This window comes from Falco cherrug, chromosome 8 (assembly GCF_023634085.1).
Source record: "Falco cherrug isolate bFalChe1 chromosome 8, bFalChe1.pri, whole genome shotgun sequence".
Taxonomy (NCBI): domain Eukaryota; kingdom Metazoa; phylum Chordata; class Aves; order Falconiformes; family Falconidae; genus Falco; species Falco cherrug.
Genome location: NC_073704.1, coordinates 43249106 through 43265298, shown reverse-complemented (window position 1 = coordinate 43265298; position 16193 = coordinate 43249106). Strand labels below are relative to the sequence as shown.

Here is a 16193-nt window from a genome sequence, read left to right as displayed (position 1 = left end):
ATGCGAAGGGGGCCTTGTTTAAAACAGATAACAATGATAGTTATCACATGGCAATTGCCATATGATGTGTGAACAAGCTGGACAGAGCATTTGACCTGATAGGTATGATAGAGCAGTATGATTAGTGTTCTGACATACTACTTTTCTTTTGTAAATACAAATATCAACATGGGGGGAAATGAAAGAACTTGTCAGATCCTTAAATATACCACCAGTATCCATAGCCTAAGTGATATGGTTTGATTTGTATCAACGTGCCTTAACATTTCTGATAGATATGTATTGAGGTCCCAAATCAAAAATTCCAGCTTTGGCATGCAGGCATCTGCAATGCTGCTTTTCATAAACAAGTCTTCAATCATTGGAATTATCCAGTCTATCAATCCATTACCCTACTAGCATTCTTTTATATATATATCTGTGTGTATGTGTATATATATGTACTTATGTGTGTATGTGTATACATAAAAAATATAAATACATATATATATTTATATATATATACATAGTTTGTGTCTCCAAACCAGTACTTAATTGGTGTTTAAACTTATCTTCTATTGATGAAATGTGTCCAAAACAGTAGAACAAATGTTGTCCAGAAGAGTGGGGCAGGCTTGTGCCTGGCGCCAGCTTCAGAGAACTTTCCCTCTGTTCTCCTTGACGTCATGCCTGCCAGAGGATCAGACCTCCTGTCCCAGACAAGGTATCTTACTTGGGCCAAAGGCACCAGTTATCGTGCAGTTATTGGGTGGCTGGCATCTCTTCCTGAGCTCAGCAAATCTCTTCTAAAATGAAGCCGTCTCTGCTGAACCCCTGGGCGCTGACGGGACGCAGCCAGCCTTCGGCAGCGTGGTGGTTCACTGAACAGTCTGAAATCCCTTAGGACGAGCTGCCATAATTAACAGGTGTATCAGTTTTGTCATGGTATTTCTTCACTCCCAATGTGTGATATGAACAAAACCAGTTTTCTAACTGTATATATATGTATATAAAATTGTGTGAAACAACACGTATAAAGTAATATAATCTCTTGGAGAGGGGGTGTTGGATAGATGCAGCCTGTATTCCTGCTTGCTCAGGCTGGTGGATGTTACATTAAGATGGATAAATTCTCTTCAGTTTGGGTGGAATTTTTGCTGTACCCTTTAGGGGAACTAGATTTGCAGTATATATTTCGCTGAAACTTTCTTGCCTTAATGCATCATCAGTATTCTATCATAACTCCAACCAGAAAAAGAAAGACTGGTTGGCTTTCCCTCCCCCAAAAATCTCTATTGTTTTAATAAGTTTTTTTCATGTAATTTGTCATCTGTGTATTAAAAGTAATTTACCGTCTCTTGTGCAGGGTTCCACGGCACTGACATTACAGATGTTACCTTGTTAGTTGGTATTGTGATAGAAGAGGAAATACAATTTCTAGCTAACCATTTTCTTTGGCAAAATTTTCAACTTTTTGCATCCTTGACTGTAGGTAGTAATTACCCCCCACCATGTGGGTGCTCCAAGGCACTTGGAAGGAAAATATAGCGCTCGCTTTAGGTTCAGCAGGTTCTGAGCAAGGAGAAATGCTTACAGGGGGTGAGGGGCAGAGCGGGGAGCCTCAGGAAGAGGCTGCGCCACTGCAGCGCAGCGTGTAATGGGCAGCGGCGGGGGATGCATTTCTGTCCTTTAAGGTGCGTTGGTGGGGCCTGTCTGGGCTATTCATGTGGGGGTTTTTTTGGTTGGTTTGTTTGGTTTTTTTTAAGTATTGTTTGCAGGCCAAAAAGTTCTAATTTTGAGTAAGTAGGATATCTTATGTGAGCACTTCCTTTTAAAACTTATTTTGGTTTTAGTTATCATCCACTTGTGTCTGCTGCTCCTGATGCCCATCCAGGTCTTGTAAAGACGCGAAGATAAAAACATTATGAAATGGAGCATATTGAGGTGAGTGATAATTTTCAGTGAATCTCCTCACCCTAAAAATGTTATATTGAACTGGGGATAGAAGATTGCTGGGGAGAAGGAAAAAAGTTGGGATGAGAACTGTCATAAAAAGTAAGAAGCCTGGAGGGGGTAAGGCTTCAATTAATCTTCTTAAATTTCAGGCAAGCTGGTGCTGCTTGAGTGTTGTGTCCTGTGTTCACTCCTCCATGAAATAGCCCGGAGGATAGGATTATCTTGGTCAGGGATAGGACTTCTGAAGTCAGAAAAACTGCACTCACATGCATTTACAGCTTTTCCTTCAGCTCTGCTGCTCTCACTTGCATCATCATCAGCTACCATGCCTGCGCTGATGGACCACCCGCTGGTGTGATTTTCTTTGCTGCATGCAGATAATCCCACATGATTTCCATGTAGCTGCTGTCTTTGTATGGCAAGAGTACAAGGGTATGAATTTAGAGATTCCTTGCAGTGTAAAAATTGCAAACAAGGATAAAAGTGGACTGGATTTAAAAACTGGCACTAGACAACAGTAGAGCATCGCTCACACCAACCTGCACCCCCAGACCCCTGAGCAAACCTTAGAAACCCTTCTCCTACACCTGAATAAGGTACTCGATGAGGATGAAGGTTCTGGCTTTTAAACTGACTTCTTGGGTTTATAATAGTCTGATATCGAGTTAGTCATGTGGTTCCTCATCATTAATAAACCTTGTGACCATAGTGTCCCATTGATCGAGTTGGAGAACAGTCTTGCAATCTTTGTGCAGCATCTCAGGCTGACGTTTTTGGTTAGATTTGGTCCAAACAATAAATAAAGTTATTGACAGAAGTTGCTGTCAGATTTATAAAGGAGAAGTCATGTAGAATTTGGCAGCTGAATAACATAGTAGTAATAAGGCACTTCATATTCCTATCTCCGTGACTAAGGGTGCCGCAACAAAGAACGCCCACTGGTTGCAAATAATTGATATATAATAATAATAGATATGAAAGAAATAATTCATTATGAGTTTCTAGGGTGCTCGTTATATATGTGTTTGCTTGACAATGTGTTTGAGACCAGCCCTCACTTTCTGGAAGGAGTAGATTTGATTAGAGTTTTCTATTTAATAACACATCAATTGTAGGTAGCATTTCTTGGACTAGATCTGTTAAACGACAAGATGCCTCCTGTATCAGTGAGTAAAGGTAAACTCATGCCCATATTTTACTAGGGATGGTGGAGAGGGAGAAATAGGAAGGAAGGGATTAAGGTTGCTACAATAAATAGTTAAAATGGGAGACTGACTGTGGGAGTTTCATCATTTCGGTGTTGATATTTTACAGATTCTCCAAAAAAATGCAATTGTGATAGCAGGTGTGAGAAAGAAAGGAGATACTAAAAAACAAAACAGCCCAACCTGAAAGCCAGGATGTAGAACAAAATAATGCTTGAAAAAACCCTCAGTATCTGTGTTATTCAAGGAATAATGCAGATAGAGCTAAAAACCTGTTGCAATGGGGAGGGGGGGGAAGCAGGAACAGACAATTACAGACTGACATCTTCATGGACTGTTAATAAAAACTATGGTTCTGCATTGTCCTCTTTAGATGATGTAGTAGCCCCTCTATATTTGTGTGATGGAAGAACGAGGGTTAACGATACCAAATCTCTGGTAGAAGTATGTCCAATACTAATTTTGTGATTTCTTGTAGGTGGTACATACAGGATAAGTGGGTTTAGCTGTTTATAACCTGAGCTCCCATTAACTTCAACACAAGGTCAGGCACTTTGCCTTTCTGAAGATCAAACTGAAAAAACATTAACATTCACAAATTTTACTCTAATAAACCCCATGGTACACTAAGGACAAACTAATTAGGACAAATGGAGTCTGATTTTGGCGTTGCTGATGAGAACATGGAGCACTTCCATTGCTGCGATGCTTCAGAGAAGTTACCAATGTGAGCAACCCAGGCTGTTAATAACAAGATAGAAACAAAGGGAGAGGGTAGTAGTAATCAGGAGTTGATAATTAGTGTTCCTTTTCAACTTAAACACTTAAAAAGTGTTAATTATAAACTCGTTTTAGTTGATAATCTTCGAAGAGAGAGAAAGCAAGGATTTGCCAAGGACTGTGTTGTTAATGTTTATCTGATTCTGTCAGAAAGATGAGCAGTAGCTAGGTGTTGGTGAGGATGTTGACATTCTCTCATGCCATGGTCATGAGCAAGCTGGGATACCTTACCTGCATGAAGGTAACGTATGGCTTAGCAGGTGTTTGGCAAGCTGTAGCCAGAGAACAGTTACTAACTCTATGCTTTCGGAAGGGAAAGAGTTGCAAATTTTTCCTCTGTTTTACTGCTTTGATGCCTGAACCTGGATGGCTTTTTTTTTTTTTTTAATTAGATCTTAGCATGTATTTTCTAATCCCTCTCCATTATTTGTAAAGCAGTAAGGTATATAACATGCTGCCATGATATGTTTGAGTATGATATTACATTATTCAGTATGATATTACATACACCTATAGAGTTTGCTATGAAATCATCAACATGTTGGACTTAATTGTAATAAAATGTTGTAATTCCCATTGTATTTAACTGATGATGGGGTGACACGGAGTTCTGAATACCTTCCCTGGATGTGTTTGGATAACAATTTAAAAAGAAAAGAAGTTGTAGAAGAGCAGCTTTTTTTTTGGTCTTATTTAATGGCTAATTTAATGGTCTAAAATCCTAGACCACTTGGATTTCATCTTTGCTGTACTCGTACAGGATATACTCAGAAATGTAACCTGTAACTGGTGTAGGTTAATTTGTTTTCTTCTAAAAGCATTTAGTCAAATGATTTTTGCTTGTGGAAGAGTAATGCAGAAACACAGGTTGAGTAGTATTAATGTGAGCGTGTTAGTTGAGATAAACACATCATGAAATCCACGGAGCAAACCCACAACAGCGGAGCGAACAAGCCCCGCTGAGCTGGGCTCAGGGGCCGGTGGGCCGGATCGCTTTAAGCAGGCAGCCCTGGTGCTCTGGGCCAGCACGCCAAGCCATGGCCCATGCGCTCGGAGGAGGGAAAGGGAAGAGGAGACCATGCGCCTGCCTCGGCCGGTCGGCGCCCGGTCCCTGGGCGCATCCCTTGGGCAGCTTCTGCTGCAGGGGGAACTGAGCCCGGCTTCCCCACTCGAAGGTGAAAACTTCCATCACTGGTCTTATTCCACACAGCTGGGCACTCCTCCTCTGGCATGTTTGGAAATCAGTTAGGTCTGCTTTTTGTTTCAAAAGCAGGTTGTGGAGAAGGATCCAAGGCTCTGGGTCCCCAGTTGGTAGGGATGCCTCACTGCGGCGTCTGAGCTTGGAGGGATGGAGTGGGAGAACCAGTGCATCCGTGTGCATAGCACTTACTGCTGGCCAGCCTGCATTCCCATTATCTGGGGCTCTGTGCCACAGCATCAGGCTCCTAATTTGAACAGAGTCCTAAATTAATTTTCTAATGCTAGCAGCAAAGCACTGGAGTGCATTGCATTCCCAAATCCCAGGACCTTGCTGGAACTCCATAAGCGTGACTGCCTCAGATGAGGCGTTGGGAACGGAGCTGGCTCTGACGTTGTGTGGAAGCAGCCCAGCGAGCGGGTCGGGGAGGCTCGGCTGTGATCCTGCAGTGGAGAAAGGTCTGGGATTAGGAGCTAGCAAAGCCCTTGTAAATGTGGATGGTGGTGTTACCCTGAATAAATACTTAAGGAAAATGACGTGAATGAAATTCAACAGATGATGATGATTTATTTTTCTTTTTTCTCCCCTCTGCCCAGTATTTTGATACAATTATGGAACCTCTGCCAGCACGTTTGGAAATACCAGGTAGAACAAGGTAGGCTGCAAAACGCCGATTTGACAAATGACACTAACTGCGGTATTCAAAAACAAACAAACAAACAAACAAAAACAACCCAGAAAAAGAGAAAAAGATCACTGCTAGGAATTACTGTCTAGAGAAGTTAAAAGGCTTGACAGGGATGTAATAATAATAATAAAGTATTACAAGGCAGAATAAAAGCCTAGAGATGCATCTAAGAGTGTGTCAGAAACAGGGATCTCGCTAGTGTTTTTGCTTTAAAACAACACAGAGAAACGGAGCATGTGCAACATCTTCCTGAAGACAATTCAGACTACACAGTCTGCTCCACTGATGCTTTTAGAACAGACTTGGTTATACCTTGATTTGAATTTTTTTGATTTTTATGATGATACCAGTAAGTACTACTGAGGCTTCTGGGTTATTGCGGCAGGGTGGCTTCAAAAAAAAGTCATGATGGTTTGTAGCATACGAGGGAGCTTTTTGGATGCTGTATGAGCCAGGCTGCGAGGGGGTGATGGGGTTTTAGGATCTGGAAATGGAATAGATCGTAAGATCTATTGAATGAAAAACCTGAAAACAGTTCAGAATTTTGCTGTTTGTGGAGAATTTGGCACAGCCTGATGAAGCAACCATGGGAAAGGTGCCAGAACTTACCCACAGGTATTTGCCAAAATAAAGAAAAAAAAAACAAACCAAAAAACCCCAGACCCGGAGGAAAAGTCATTTTTTCTGGGCCAGTTCTCTGTCCGCCCGCAGGACTTGCAGCGGGCTGCGCCGGTGGGCAGCGGGGCGGTACCCGGGGGTCCCGGCGCGCCGGCCGCAGGCGGGCGGCCCCGGGGCGGTGCGAGCGGCTGGGGGTGGGTGGGAAGGGGACACGCCGCCCTGCCCGGGCCGGCTGCGGGGGGTGGGGGGCGGCCCAGCCGGGTGCTGCCCCCACCCCCGGCCGGTCGCCAAGGGCGCTGCCGGGGCGGGGGGCAGAGGCCGCGGCCGGCGGCGCCCGCAGCCGGGGGGGGTCCGGGCGGGGCAGGTGCGGGCGGAGCCGGCGGGGCCCCTCCCCCCCGCCCCGCTATAGCTGCCGGCACGGCGGGCACCCGCGCGGCGGCGGCAGCAGCGGGAAGACCGGGCCCGGCCGCGCCGCCGGTGCGCGGCCATGTGGCGGGCGGGCGGCCCCGCGCTGCGCCTGGCCCTGCCGCTGCTGGGCGCCGCCGTCTCGCTGTGCGCAGGTAGGACCCGCACCGCGCCACCGCCGCGGGGCTGCGGGGGGGATGCGCCGCGCTCCGGGACCCCCGCCCCGCCGTGCGCTCAGGCGCCCCGACGGCTGCCGTCGCGCCCCCCTCCCCCCGGCGGCGCCAGCGTCGTTCCCCGGGAGGCTGCGGAGCTCGGTGCCGTTAATGGCGGTGCCCCGCGCGCGCAAGTGGGTCAGCCGCGGCTTAGCGCGGCTCGGGCGCGCGCCCGGGGCTTCCCCGTCCCGCGGCTGCGGCCGCCCAGGGCGGTGCGTGCGCCCAGCCCCCCGCGCGGTGCGGGGTGCGGGATGCGGGGTGCGCCGTGCGGGGGCAGGTGCTTCCCGGGCACGGCCGGTGGGAGGAAACGTGCGTTCCCCTCGATCTTCCCGTTAAGAGCAGACGGACGCGCTCGAGCAGCGCCCTGCAGAGCAGCGCTTGGCGGGGCAGCGCCGGGCAGAGCGCTGTAAGGTTTCGCTGTCAGGTCTACTCCGATTTACTTCTCCCTCGGTGGTTTCACCACGGGAGTTCCTTGGTGTGCTCCTGGTTACGCTCTGGCAGGGAGGGGTGGTCGCAGCCCCAAGCTGACAGGAAGGACAGCGCCCGCGCCCCCGTCAGCGCTGGTGTAATCCCCTCTCCTGGGAGAGGAGGAGTGGGGAGGTTCAGCCACTGATGCTGGAAGCACTCCCGTGTGCTGTTGTACATCTGGCAAACCTTGGTTACTTTTGAGCGGTGTAAAACCCAATCCGCCTGAGCTCGCTCTTTGTCTAGTTTTTTCTTATTCAAGTTTGGAAGTGAACTGCAGAAACGGGCAACCCGTGCTACGCATGTTTTTCCCTGCTATGTTTGAATTGAGCTGACAGATCAGCAGTGCCGGGCCGCTTCCCTCTGGAGACCATTCATTATGCTAACAAATCGCATTGGCTTTGATTGTTATTTATATAAAGCGATCTTGCATTGCTTTGCTCTCTGAAGTTGCAATAATATGGTTTCCTGTTTTCCTTACCCCATTAATTGTCTTTTCAGAAGAGTCAGGATCAGGTACAGTATGCGTGCATGTGCTCTGGGTGGGCAGGTACCCTCTTCACCCCTACAGCTCTGTACAGGGGGTCTTCAGCTCTTGAGCAGTTGTTGCTGTAGAGAGTGTCCAGTGTTCAGCTGTGCGTCTGCTTGATTTACTTTACATCTGGTCATACTCTGCTGCAAACCTGTCTGATCAAGGTGCGTGGCTGAGCATGCTCTCCTAAATGTTTTACTCCCTGTTCTCTCTCATGCAAGTTTGAAGATGCCGTGCTGGGCAGTGTAGGTCTGAGGAGCTTCCATTGTGTCCCAGCGCTCAGGAATATTGATAGCATTAAGGGGAAAAGTATTTTGCTACTGATGTTTGCTACTGTGTCTTATCTGCTTACCTTGTGTGGGCTTCTCGAAATTGCTTTCCCCTCCTGGCTCCTACCACCTTTGTTCTACGTCACCTCCATCTGTGTTGTATTAAAATCTTTGCATACTCTTCACAGTATTATTTCAGGGAAGCAGAGACTACTCACCATGCTGTCATGTTTCTGAATAAACAGGAACGAGGGTTTGGATTGCAGTAGGGAAACATGGTGTATGTGGTGGTGGCATGTGAGCCTCCCTCTGCTAGCGCTTGGCACTGAATTGTCTTGGTTTGTATTTCTTAAGGGAGCCTTCAGACATGTATTAAGTTTGCGAGAGTTTGTTTCCCACTTAAATGCATGTCAATCCTCCCAGAAGCAAACCATGAGAACTGTGAGCTGTCCCTGATGCCTGTGTGCACAGTGGAACAGGGGGGTGTGGCGGCAAGTGTGGGTCCTTGCCGTAGCTGCGGGAGTGCCGCTAGTTTGTGTGGTGGAGAGCAGAGCACACGCACGGCAGCTGCTGCTTATAGCCAGCTGAAATACAGACTTTCGGTTTAAAAATGAGAAGCAAAATAGACTGCTATTGGAATCTGCTATGTAAGGATAAATACACGAAAATAACATAAATTTGGACTCTGTGTGAGTAGTACCGTACTAAAACAGCTTTATCTCCTTGTCTTTTCCATACTGTTTAATATCTTTCCATCAAGTTATAAACAGTTGCTGAAAATGCCCTGAAATGTTAATCTTAAGTCTGAGTTTCTAGCACACTCGGCTTATTCAAGTAGAATAGACTCTTATAGAAAGTAAACTCAGGATACAGGTCAGAGGTACACAACTGGCATGGCGATGGCTGCTGCCTGCACGCAAAGCTGTGCATCAGCCGCTGCACGTCTGGGTAAGTGTGTGTTACTGACAGGTCTAGAAAGCCACATTCTGAAAAAAAACATCTTTGTTCCAGCTTAATAACTTGGTTTGCTTGGTCCTTATTAGCTGGTAATATTGAAAAGCCTATGTGTTGTCAAGCACCAAAAATACTGTGTCCTCAGAAAGAAGTACCGCAATAGTGGAGCAGTTGTATTTTGCTAAACAGTTTAATTCACTACTGTAAAACAAATTAACAGTGTAATGCTGTCTTCTCATTTCTGTGGGTCACTGAAGCTCTGTTTTCTTAGTTTTTAGTAAAAAAGCTTTAATGAAACAACGTGGATGAGAACTGCAAGCACTTAGTAGCCCGACTCTGTGACCTGCCAGGGTGTCTGTCAATTTGCACAGATAAAGGACTGTGTGTGGGGTGAGGGGGTGTGATTTAATTCTTTTTTTTCTGGAGTGGGTTCTAGATCCTTACCAGTTGCTTGCAAATTATTATTCTAGGCTTTAATCTGGTCAGGATGTCGTGTCACTTCTGAAGGGCACTGCTGGCACGAGAACGGGACAGTTGCTCTGGGGCGCGCTGTGCAGCAGCACGGCATCCACCCTGCTGCTGGACGTGCCTGGCGAGTCACCCCCAGGCTGGTGTCGAAGCATCTGCCAAAGTCTGCCTGGAATTCTGGGTTACAGCATTGAGATGTTGGAGCTTTCAGCAAAAATCCCTAGAAAAAGGGGTGTTGGACATCACACTGCAGCCCCTCAGAGCTGTAGTCTGTTGCCATATTCTTCTCCATATCAAGTGCTGGGAGGGATAGGATCAGGGCTTTTTTCCAGACCTACTTTGTAGGCTAGAAATTCAGCTTCTGCCTAGCTGTGAAGGTTCTGATAACCTGGTAATTAACGGAACCGTGACATGAAAGTGTTGAGCGGTGAGCAGATGATAGGGAAGAGGTACTTAGATAATAACTCCATCCCAGTTCAAAACTGCAATTTCCTCTCTTGTACCTCAAGTGCTGTTAGACTTTGAATTCTCCTGGATTGTCTCTAGCCGTCACGCAGAGAACAAAGTCCTAATTGAAGCCCAAGTTGGATGCTTAAATTTAGATGTTGTGAATAACTGTTGAGGGGGGAGGGATACCCCCCCACCCCCCATGGCCCCACAGTAGCTTTGGGCACGTGTAGGTGAATCTGGGCACGTGCAAGTCGCTCTGATGGTGGTTGGCGGGTTCTGTTGCTTTAGCCTGGTCCTGTCCTGTCCTGTTCTGATTCAGCAGCAGCTATGTATCACTGCTGCGTGTAGCTTTGGGAATGGATTTTTCCAGAATAAATGGTCTTTGCAAGTTAAGTTTGGTTTGGTTTGTGGGGGTTTTTTTCTTCATAGAAGAGAATGGTTCATTTGGAAGGGACCTACAACCATCATGTTGTCCAACTGTTGGTGTGCAGTCAGCACTTCATCTTTTCTGTTCTTTGTTCATCTTCAGTTTGACTGTGGCAAAAATAAACAAAGTACACTAAAAAGTTAATGTTTTCTTACCGGGAAGCTGATTCTAGGCAATCAGAGCAGCGTTGGCAGAACTCGGATCCCTCTCGCTTCTCCAGCAGTACGCGTTTTCAGTCTGACACACAACAGGGTACAAACAGCAGCAGTTAAGTAAAAGGGACATTTTGGGTTTCCAAGTGTTGTTTTGAAATACTTGCTGCTCTTAATACAGTAATTTCAAAACATTCAGATTTTCACCTTAAAAGTAAAATTTCGTTCTTCATTAGTACATACTTTTTGTGAAAAAAAGCCATATCTAATGTGGCAATAGAAAAGACAGTCGTCAAGATTTCCTGGATGTAAAATACCTTGTCAGACTGTTTTCAGATGTTGACTATATTCTGCTTTCAGTGCTAGGGCATATTTGTTTTAATGCAAGCCAGTGCAGAACTGGAGTCAGTAAACGCTGTCGGCGCTGTGTTATAGCTGCCGCCTTTCCCTGGAACTTGCACCCTCAGCCCTATGCTGGGTTCTCCTTCAGCGCCTTGTAGGCTGAGACCAGCAGATTCTCCTTCAGCTTTACGTGCGTGCTGTATTTCACAGAATTCTTGCATACATAGTGCTTTGCTGCGTATCTCTTGTTTCATAAAGCATAACTTTTCAAAGGATACATCGTCCATTCAAAGCTAATGAGAAATTAGCAAATGTCCTTTGAGAGTTTATTCCAACAAAAATAATTTTGCTGGGTTATGTTGCCCTTTCCCTGCTCAGTTAATATGAATGTAAATGCCTGGCCTCAACTTCTGTCGGAGGTTTTCTTGTCACGGTTGTTGAGCTTTTCTAGAACAGGGATTTTGCGTACCCAATATCCTCCTTCCAAAATCAAGAGACTTGCACATATTAACAAAATAACTTCCCATACATATTTTTAAGAAATGAAAACATTGAAACTATTTGATCTCTCTCATTCTAAGACATTTTCTTCAGTTCTGGAATAATTACTTTTCCTCTATTCTCTACAGCTTTCTAGTTTTTGCCTAGTTTGGAATCCATCTTTTTTGCAGTACATTTATATAGTGAGCTTTTAATCTACTGTTACTCCTATTTTATTATTTTTTTTAGAGACCTCTCCAGAGAGAGAACTCCTCCATATTTTTCATAGTAGTCCAAAAAACATACTGTTTTTTTTAAGACCTGTCATTGCTTAAGATTCTGGTTTCCTCTTCTGAAGAGATGTGTTACCAGAGAATAAACCTGACAGCAGCACGCTGCCACTGCCACAGACGTGGCTGGCTGTGGGGGACGGATCCCTCTTTGCCCGTGCGAGGGGGCGCAGGGCTCGGGGACAGCACGTGTCTCCTGTGGCATGAACAGACTTGCATCCTTCCAGCCGATACTCGTGAGTTCATCCTCCTCCCCTCGCGGCCCAGCCACGCTCGTGGCTGCATGTGGGAGCAGGAGGGTGGGCTCGGCAGCCCTGACCACCGCCGCTGCTCCAGCGGGGGCTTGGGGAGGGAGGTGGGACATGGCACAACAGGCGCTTCCTGACCACCCCCCAGCTCTCGGGGGCTGGCAGCCTGAGGGCTCCCCGTCAGGAGGTGGATTTGTATCAGTCTGCGTGGCAGTTCCTGTAAATCTTTAGCACACAAAATTGTCCAAGGACTTTTTAAATACGTGAATGATTTGTCCTAAGCAGTGGTGATGACACTGGCGCCTGACGCTGTTGGGGACGGTGGCAGGGCAGTGTGAGGAGGAGTGCTGCTTCTTGCTTGTTGTAAGTTTGCTGTCGGTAGCGTCTGCGCTGCCTGGGAGCTTTCAGGTTCATGGGAAATGGTGAGTGCCTGATCCCGTCTGTCTTCTCAATGCAATCTATGATTTCTTTGTAAAACACTCGTATCTCCCCAAAATTGCCTTTGACATGAAAGATCCCTGTTTGTTACGTCCAGCCCCCCTTGCCGTCTGTCCCACAACACTTTCTGCTTCGCTGTGCCCTTTTGAGGTGGGTGACGGTAACCGGTCCCAAACGGCAGAGCAGGGCATGGGGTCTCCTCCTGGTTTTCCTGCTGGTGCCTCCCTCCATCAGCTGAGCTGATGTTCTTGGGAGCTCCGCAGAAAGGGAGGGCCGTCCCTGGTCCCAGTGGCAACAGCCGGTACTGGAGAGGTTGCTGCACGTATGCAGCTGATGGTGTTTTTTCTCTGGTATGATTTTACTCTCCTCAGGCTTTTGATCCCTCAGTGTGCCGAGGTTTCTTCGCAAGGCTCTGCAGTCAGTTCTACTTTTTCTATCCTCAGCATACGTTATTGCTTTATTATTGATTCCCCTTTCCAGATCACAGGAGCACACAACACGTGTTTCTGTGCGGCTCTCCTGATAACAGCCTCTCACTGCGAAAGCCGATGGTTTCCCCCTACCTTTTATCTCGGTTGCTACCAGACAAATAGGCTGGCCTCTGCTTGAGGCTGAAGTAGCTCTGCCTTGCAGCAGCGAAGTTTCTTTGCTGTGGTTGTGCAGCCTTGGTCAGAGAACGCCCACCAAGGGCTGTGCCAGCCCCGCGGCATCTTTCCCTGTGCCTGCTCTGGTTTTTGTTCTGCCTCCATCACAAGCAATGGACGGGAGAACGGGAAGCAGCCAGTCTGTAGTTTGTAGGGTCTCCTTTGAGCCCCTTTTAGCCACAGTGAGGCTTTTGCCACCTGGCACCCTCCCAGGAGCGGGGCGGACAGGGTGGCTGCTGGTCAGGTCCAGGTGTGCATCCCGTGGTGCTGGAACACCCCCGAGGGGTCTGGCGGGCAGTCCTGTCCCGCTGTGGGGTCCACACCCCCGCGGGCACCCAGCGAGGCCGGAGCCAGCGCTCGTGGGAGCCCCAGAGCTCTGAATCTGGGAGTAAAATGGAAGTACATCTAGAAGCGCACAATACAGGATGACTGTACTGAGCGACAGAGTATGGAAACGTTCTGGGTATTCAGCCCTCCTTCTGCCGTGATGAAAGGCCACTTAGATATTTGCTTTCCAATTTAATTTTGAAATGCTCTGCTGCCCTGTAGTCACAAGAAGAAACTGCTAACTATTGTGGGTAGTAGCACTGGGTTATGACTGAACAGAATATTAATGTGTCGTTAATCTATGTAGTAAAGTGTCAGTGTTGAAATGTAGAACCTTGTGTGGTCCATAAGAGATAGCAAGTCTGGGCTTCCCCCCCCCCCCCCCGCCTAGTTTTTGGTTTATTATTTTAGTCTAACCGTATTAGTCAGATTATGCTAATTGTATGCTCAGTTCTTTCCGTTTAACTTTGGAGGTTGCACTATGTCTACCTACTTGTTATGTTACCTGCTTTTATTAAGCTGGTGTCTAAACTCATATTCTTCCATCTGTTGTTCATATGTGGTGTCGTTCTTGCATTGCTTGGTTATCTAGTGATTCATGTGTTTGAAGCTGACACTTGGGGAAAAAAAATGGATGGAAGCATACAAAAAAAATATATCTGTTGTACATCTTTGTGTTGATTGTTGTGAATCGCATGCTGGTTTAGTTCTTCCTGCTATGTCAGTTAATTGCACAGTGCGTTTGCCTGTGCTGTGCGTTTTCTTACAGCTGCATTGAAAATTAAAAGGAAAAAAACCCCTTTGCTTTTTGTGTAAGTCACGCAGGTTATTTTCTGCTCTGAAGATCAAGTCATCCTGTCCTTGATTCATAGCAGGTCTCATCCAAGAAACTGTAGTCTCGGCTCCTATGGCAATAACAGCAGGGAAAAAAAAAAATCCTTGAAAACTACTAATGTCTTAAAATGCTAAAACTGGAGAACACCTGTTCCTTGTGGTCTCTACCTAAAAGCCACTTTCCTTGTGTATCTCACAATTTGTGAATCAGCTTCCCTGTCGCTGTGGTTGTCTGTTAGCTTCTCCTGTTCTTCACTTGGGTCTTGACAAGTGCCATGCTCCTCTTTGGAAGACAAGGGGAACCGGCCACCTCTGCCACACAACGTGTCCTTGCAACCGCTGTCCCCGCCAAAGGAAACCCACCGTGTGTCCTCCTGCTGCGCCCGTCCCTGTCCCTGCCTGGGGCTGTGCAGCCGGTCACAGCAGGAGGGATGTGCTCGTGGTCCCTATGGCGTGCGGTGCTCTGGGGAGGTTCGGGACTGGCTCAATGACTGCTGGAGAGTCACACACTCAGAGAACTGTAACCGTTGGTAACCAAGTTTGGGCGCCTGACACAGCTCTCTGAGGCCATGGCATGTTTCACTTGTTCACTTTCTCCCAATTTCGCAATGAGAGAACGCAGCGTTTAAGGGAAATGGTGTTGTGCTTGAGTAAATGAAGGAGTCATGTTCATTATGGGATTGAAGAGTGCCTTATTTTGAAACGTAGGGAGCACATTTTCCTCCTGCCTCTTGGATCCTTTTCCCTTTAACTCCTTCACAATCACCTTTCTCCATGGCAGTGGAAGTCCCAGTGTTCCCCCTGCCGCAACAGCACATCGCTGGTGATTGATGGCAGGATGGTGATGGTTGGCAGGAGCCTCCCTGGGAACAGAGCTGGAGAAGGGTGATGTGCCCTCCCCGGGGAGGGGATAAGCTTTTCTTGTGGCATGGAGGGACTTGCAGAATTTCAGTCAATATTTGCAAATTCTTCCTCTTCCTTTGTGCTGCAGAATGGCTACTTGGGAGGGAAAGTGTGGTTCAAACGTGGTGTTGGCTTGAGCAGAGGGAGAGAGATGCAAAGTCTTTCGTCGTTGTGCTCTTATCCCTCTGGTCCGTAAATTAAGGAGACGGGTCTTGCCAGCTTCTCTGGGACAGCAGTGGAGGCAAATTAGAGCAGAACCTGTGTAGATGTGTAATGCGAAAGCTTGAAATGCATTGCCAGCAATTGTAGCCTGTGAGATCATAGAACTGATGTGGGCAGCTTTTTCCATAAAAAGCAAAGGGCAATAGAGGAAGTTGTCACGAATGAACTGGAGCAGCACTGAGACATGCCTGGTGGGATCAGCATGGCTAAGTTGCAAATTCTGTCAAGTGCTGTGTCCCTGAGGATGTCAGTGGGAACGGTGATCCAGGCTCAGCAGAGTTCAAGAGGCTGTACAGTGTCTGTGAGGGCAGTACAGGGATGTGACACCGTCTGGGAGCTGATGGGGTTTGTCATCTGCCCCTCTTCAGCAGGACTGGGAGCAGGAAAGGTGTGCATCTTCCAAGGGCACATTCACAAGGGTCCAGGCTCCTCTTCTGGTTCCACTGAGGTGAGGCATCTGAAATAGCATGGTTGCAAGAAAATCATACTTTGTGGTAACATTTTAAGATCCTCTTTCTGCTCTGTTAACAAAGCATTCTTGATGTATGAGGAAGCATTGGAATGCTTGGAAGTGAGGTCGAGTTCTTGAATCTGTTTTGAGTGTTCTGTCCCTTTTTCTGTGGGAGAAATTAGTAACACAAGTAGATTTCTGGGGAACCTTGGGATTCTGTTTTTGTGGAATTATATTTAAAAGGGGTCTATGTACA

General features: G+C 47.0%; 1 protein-coding gene across 2 annotated transcripts in view; it reads left to right on the top strand.

The window, feature by feature from the left end:
* Window positions 1-6848: 6848 nt before the first annotated feature.
* The window catches only part of ACVR1C (activin A receptor type 1C), a 37382-nt gene continuing 28037 nt past the window's right edge, over window positions 6849-16193 (top strand). For both annotated transcript variants that reach the window (XM_055719430.1, XM_055719431.1), the window contains exon 1: window positions 6849-6984. In XM_055719430.1, the coding sequence (XP_055575405.1) occupies window positions 6912-6984 (73 nt within the window). In that variant the 5' untranslated portion in view covers window positions 6849-6911. The remainder of the gene's footprint in view (window positions 6985-16193) is intronic.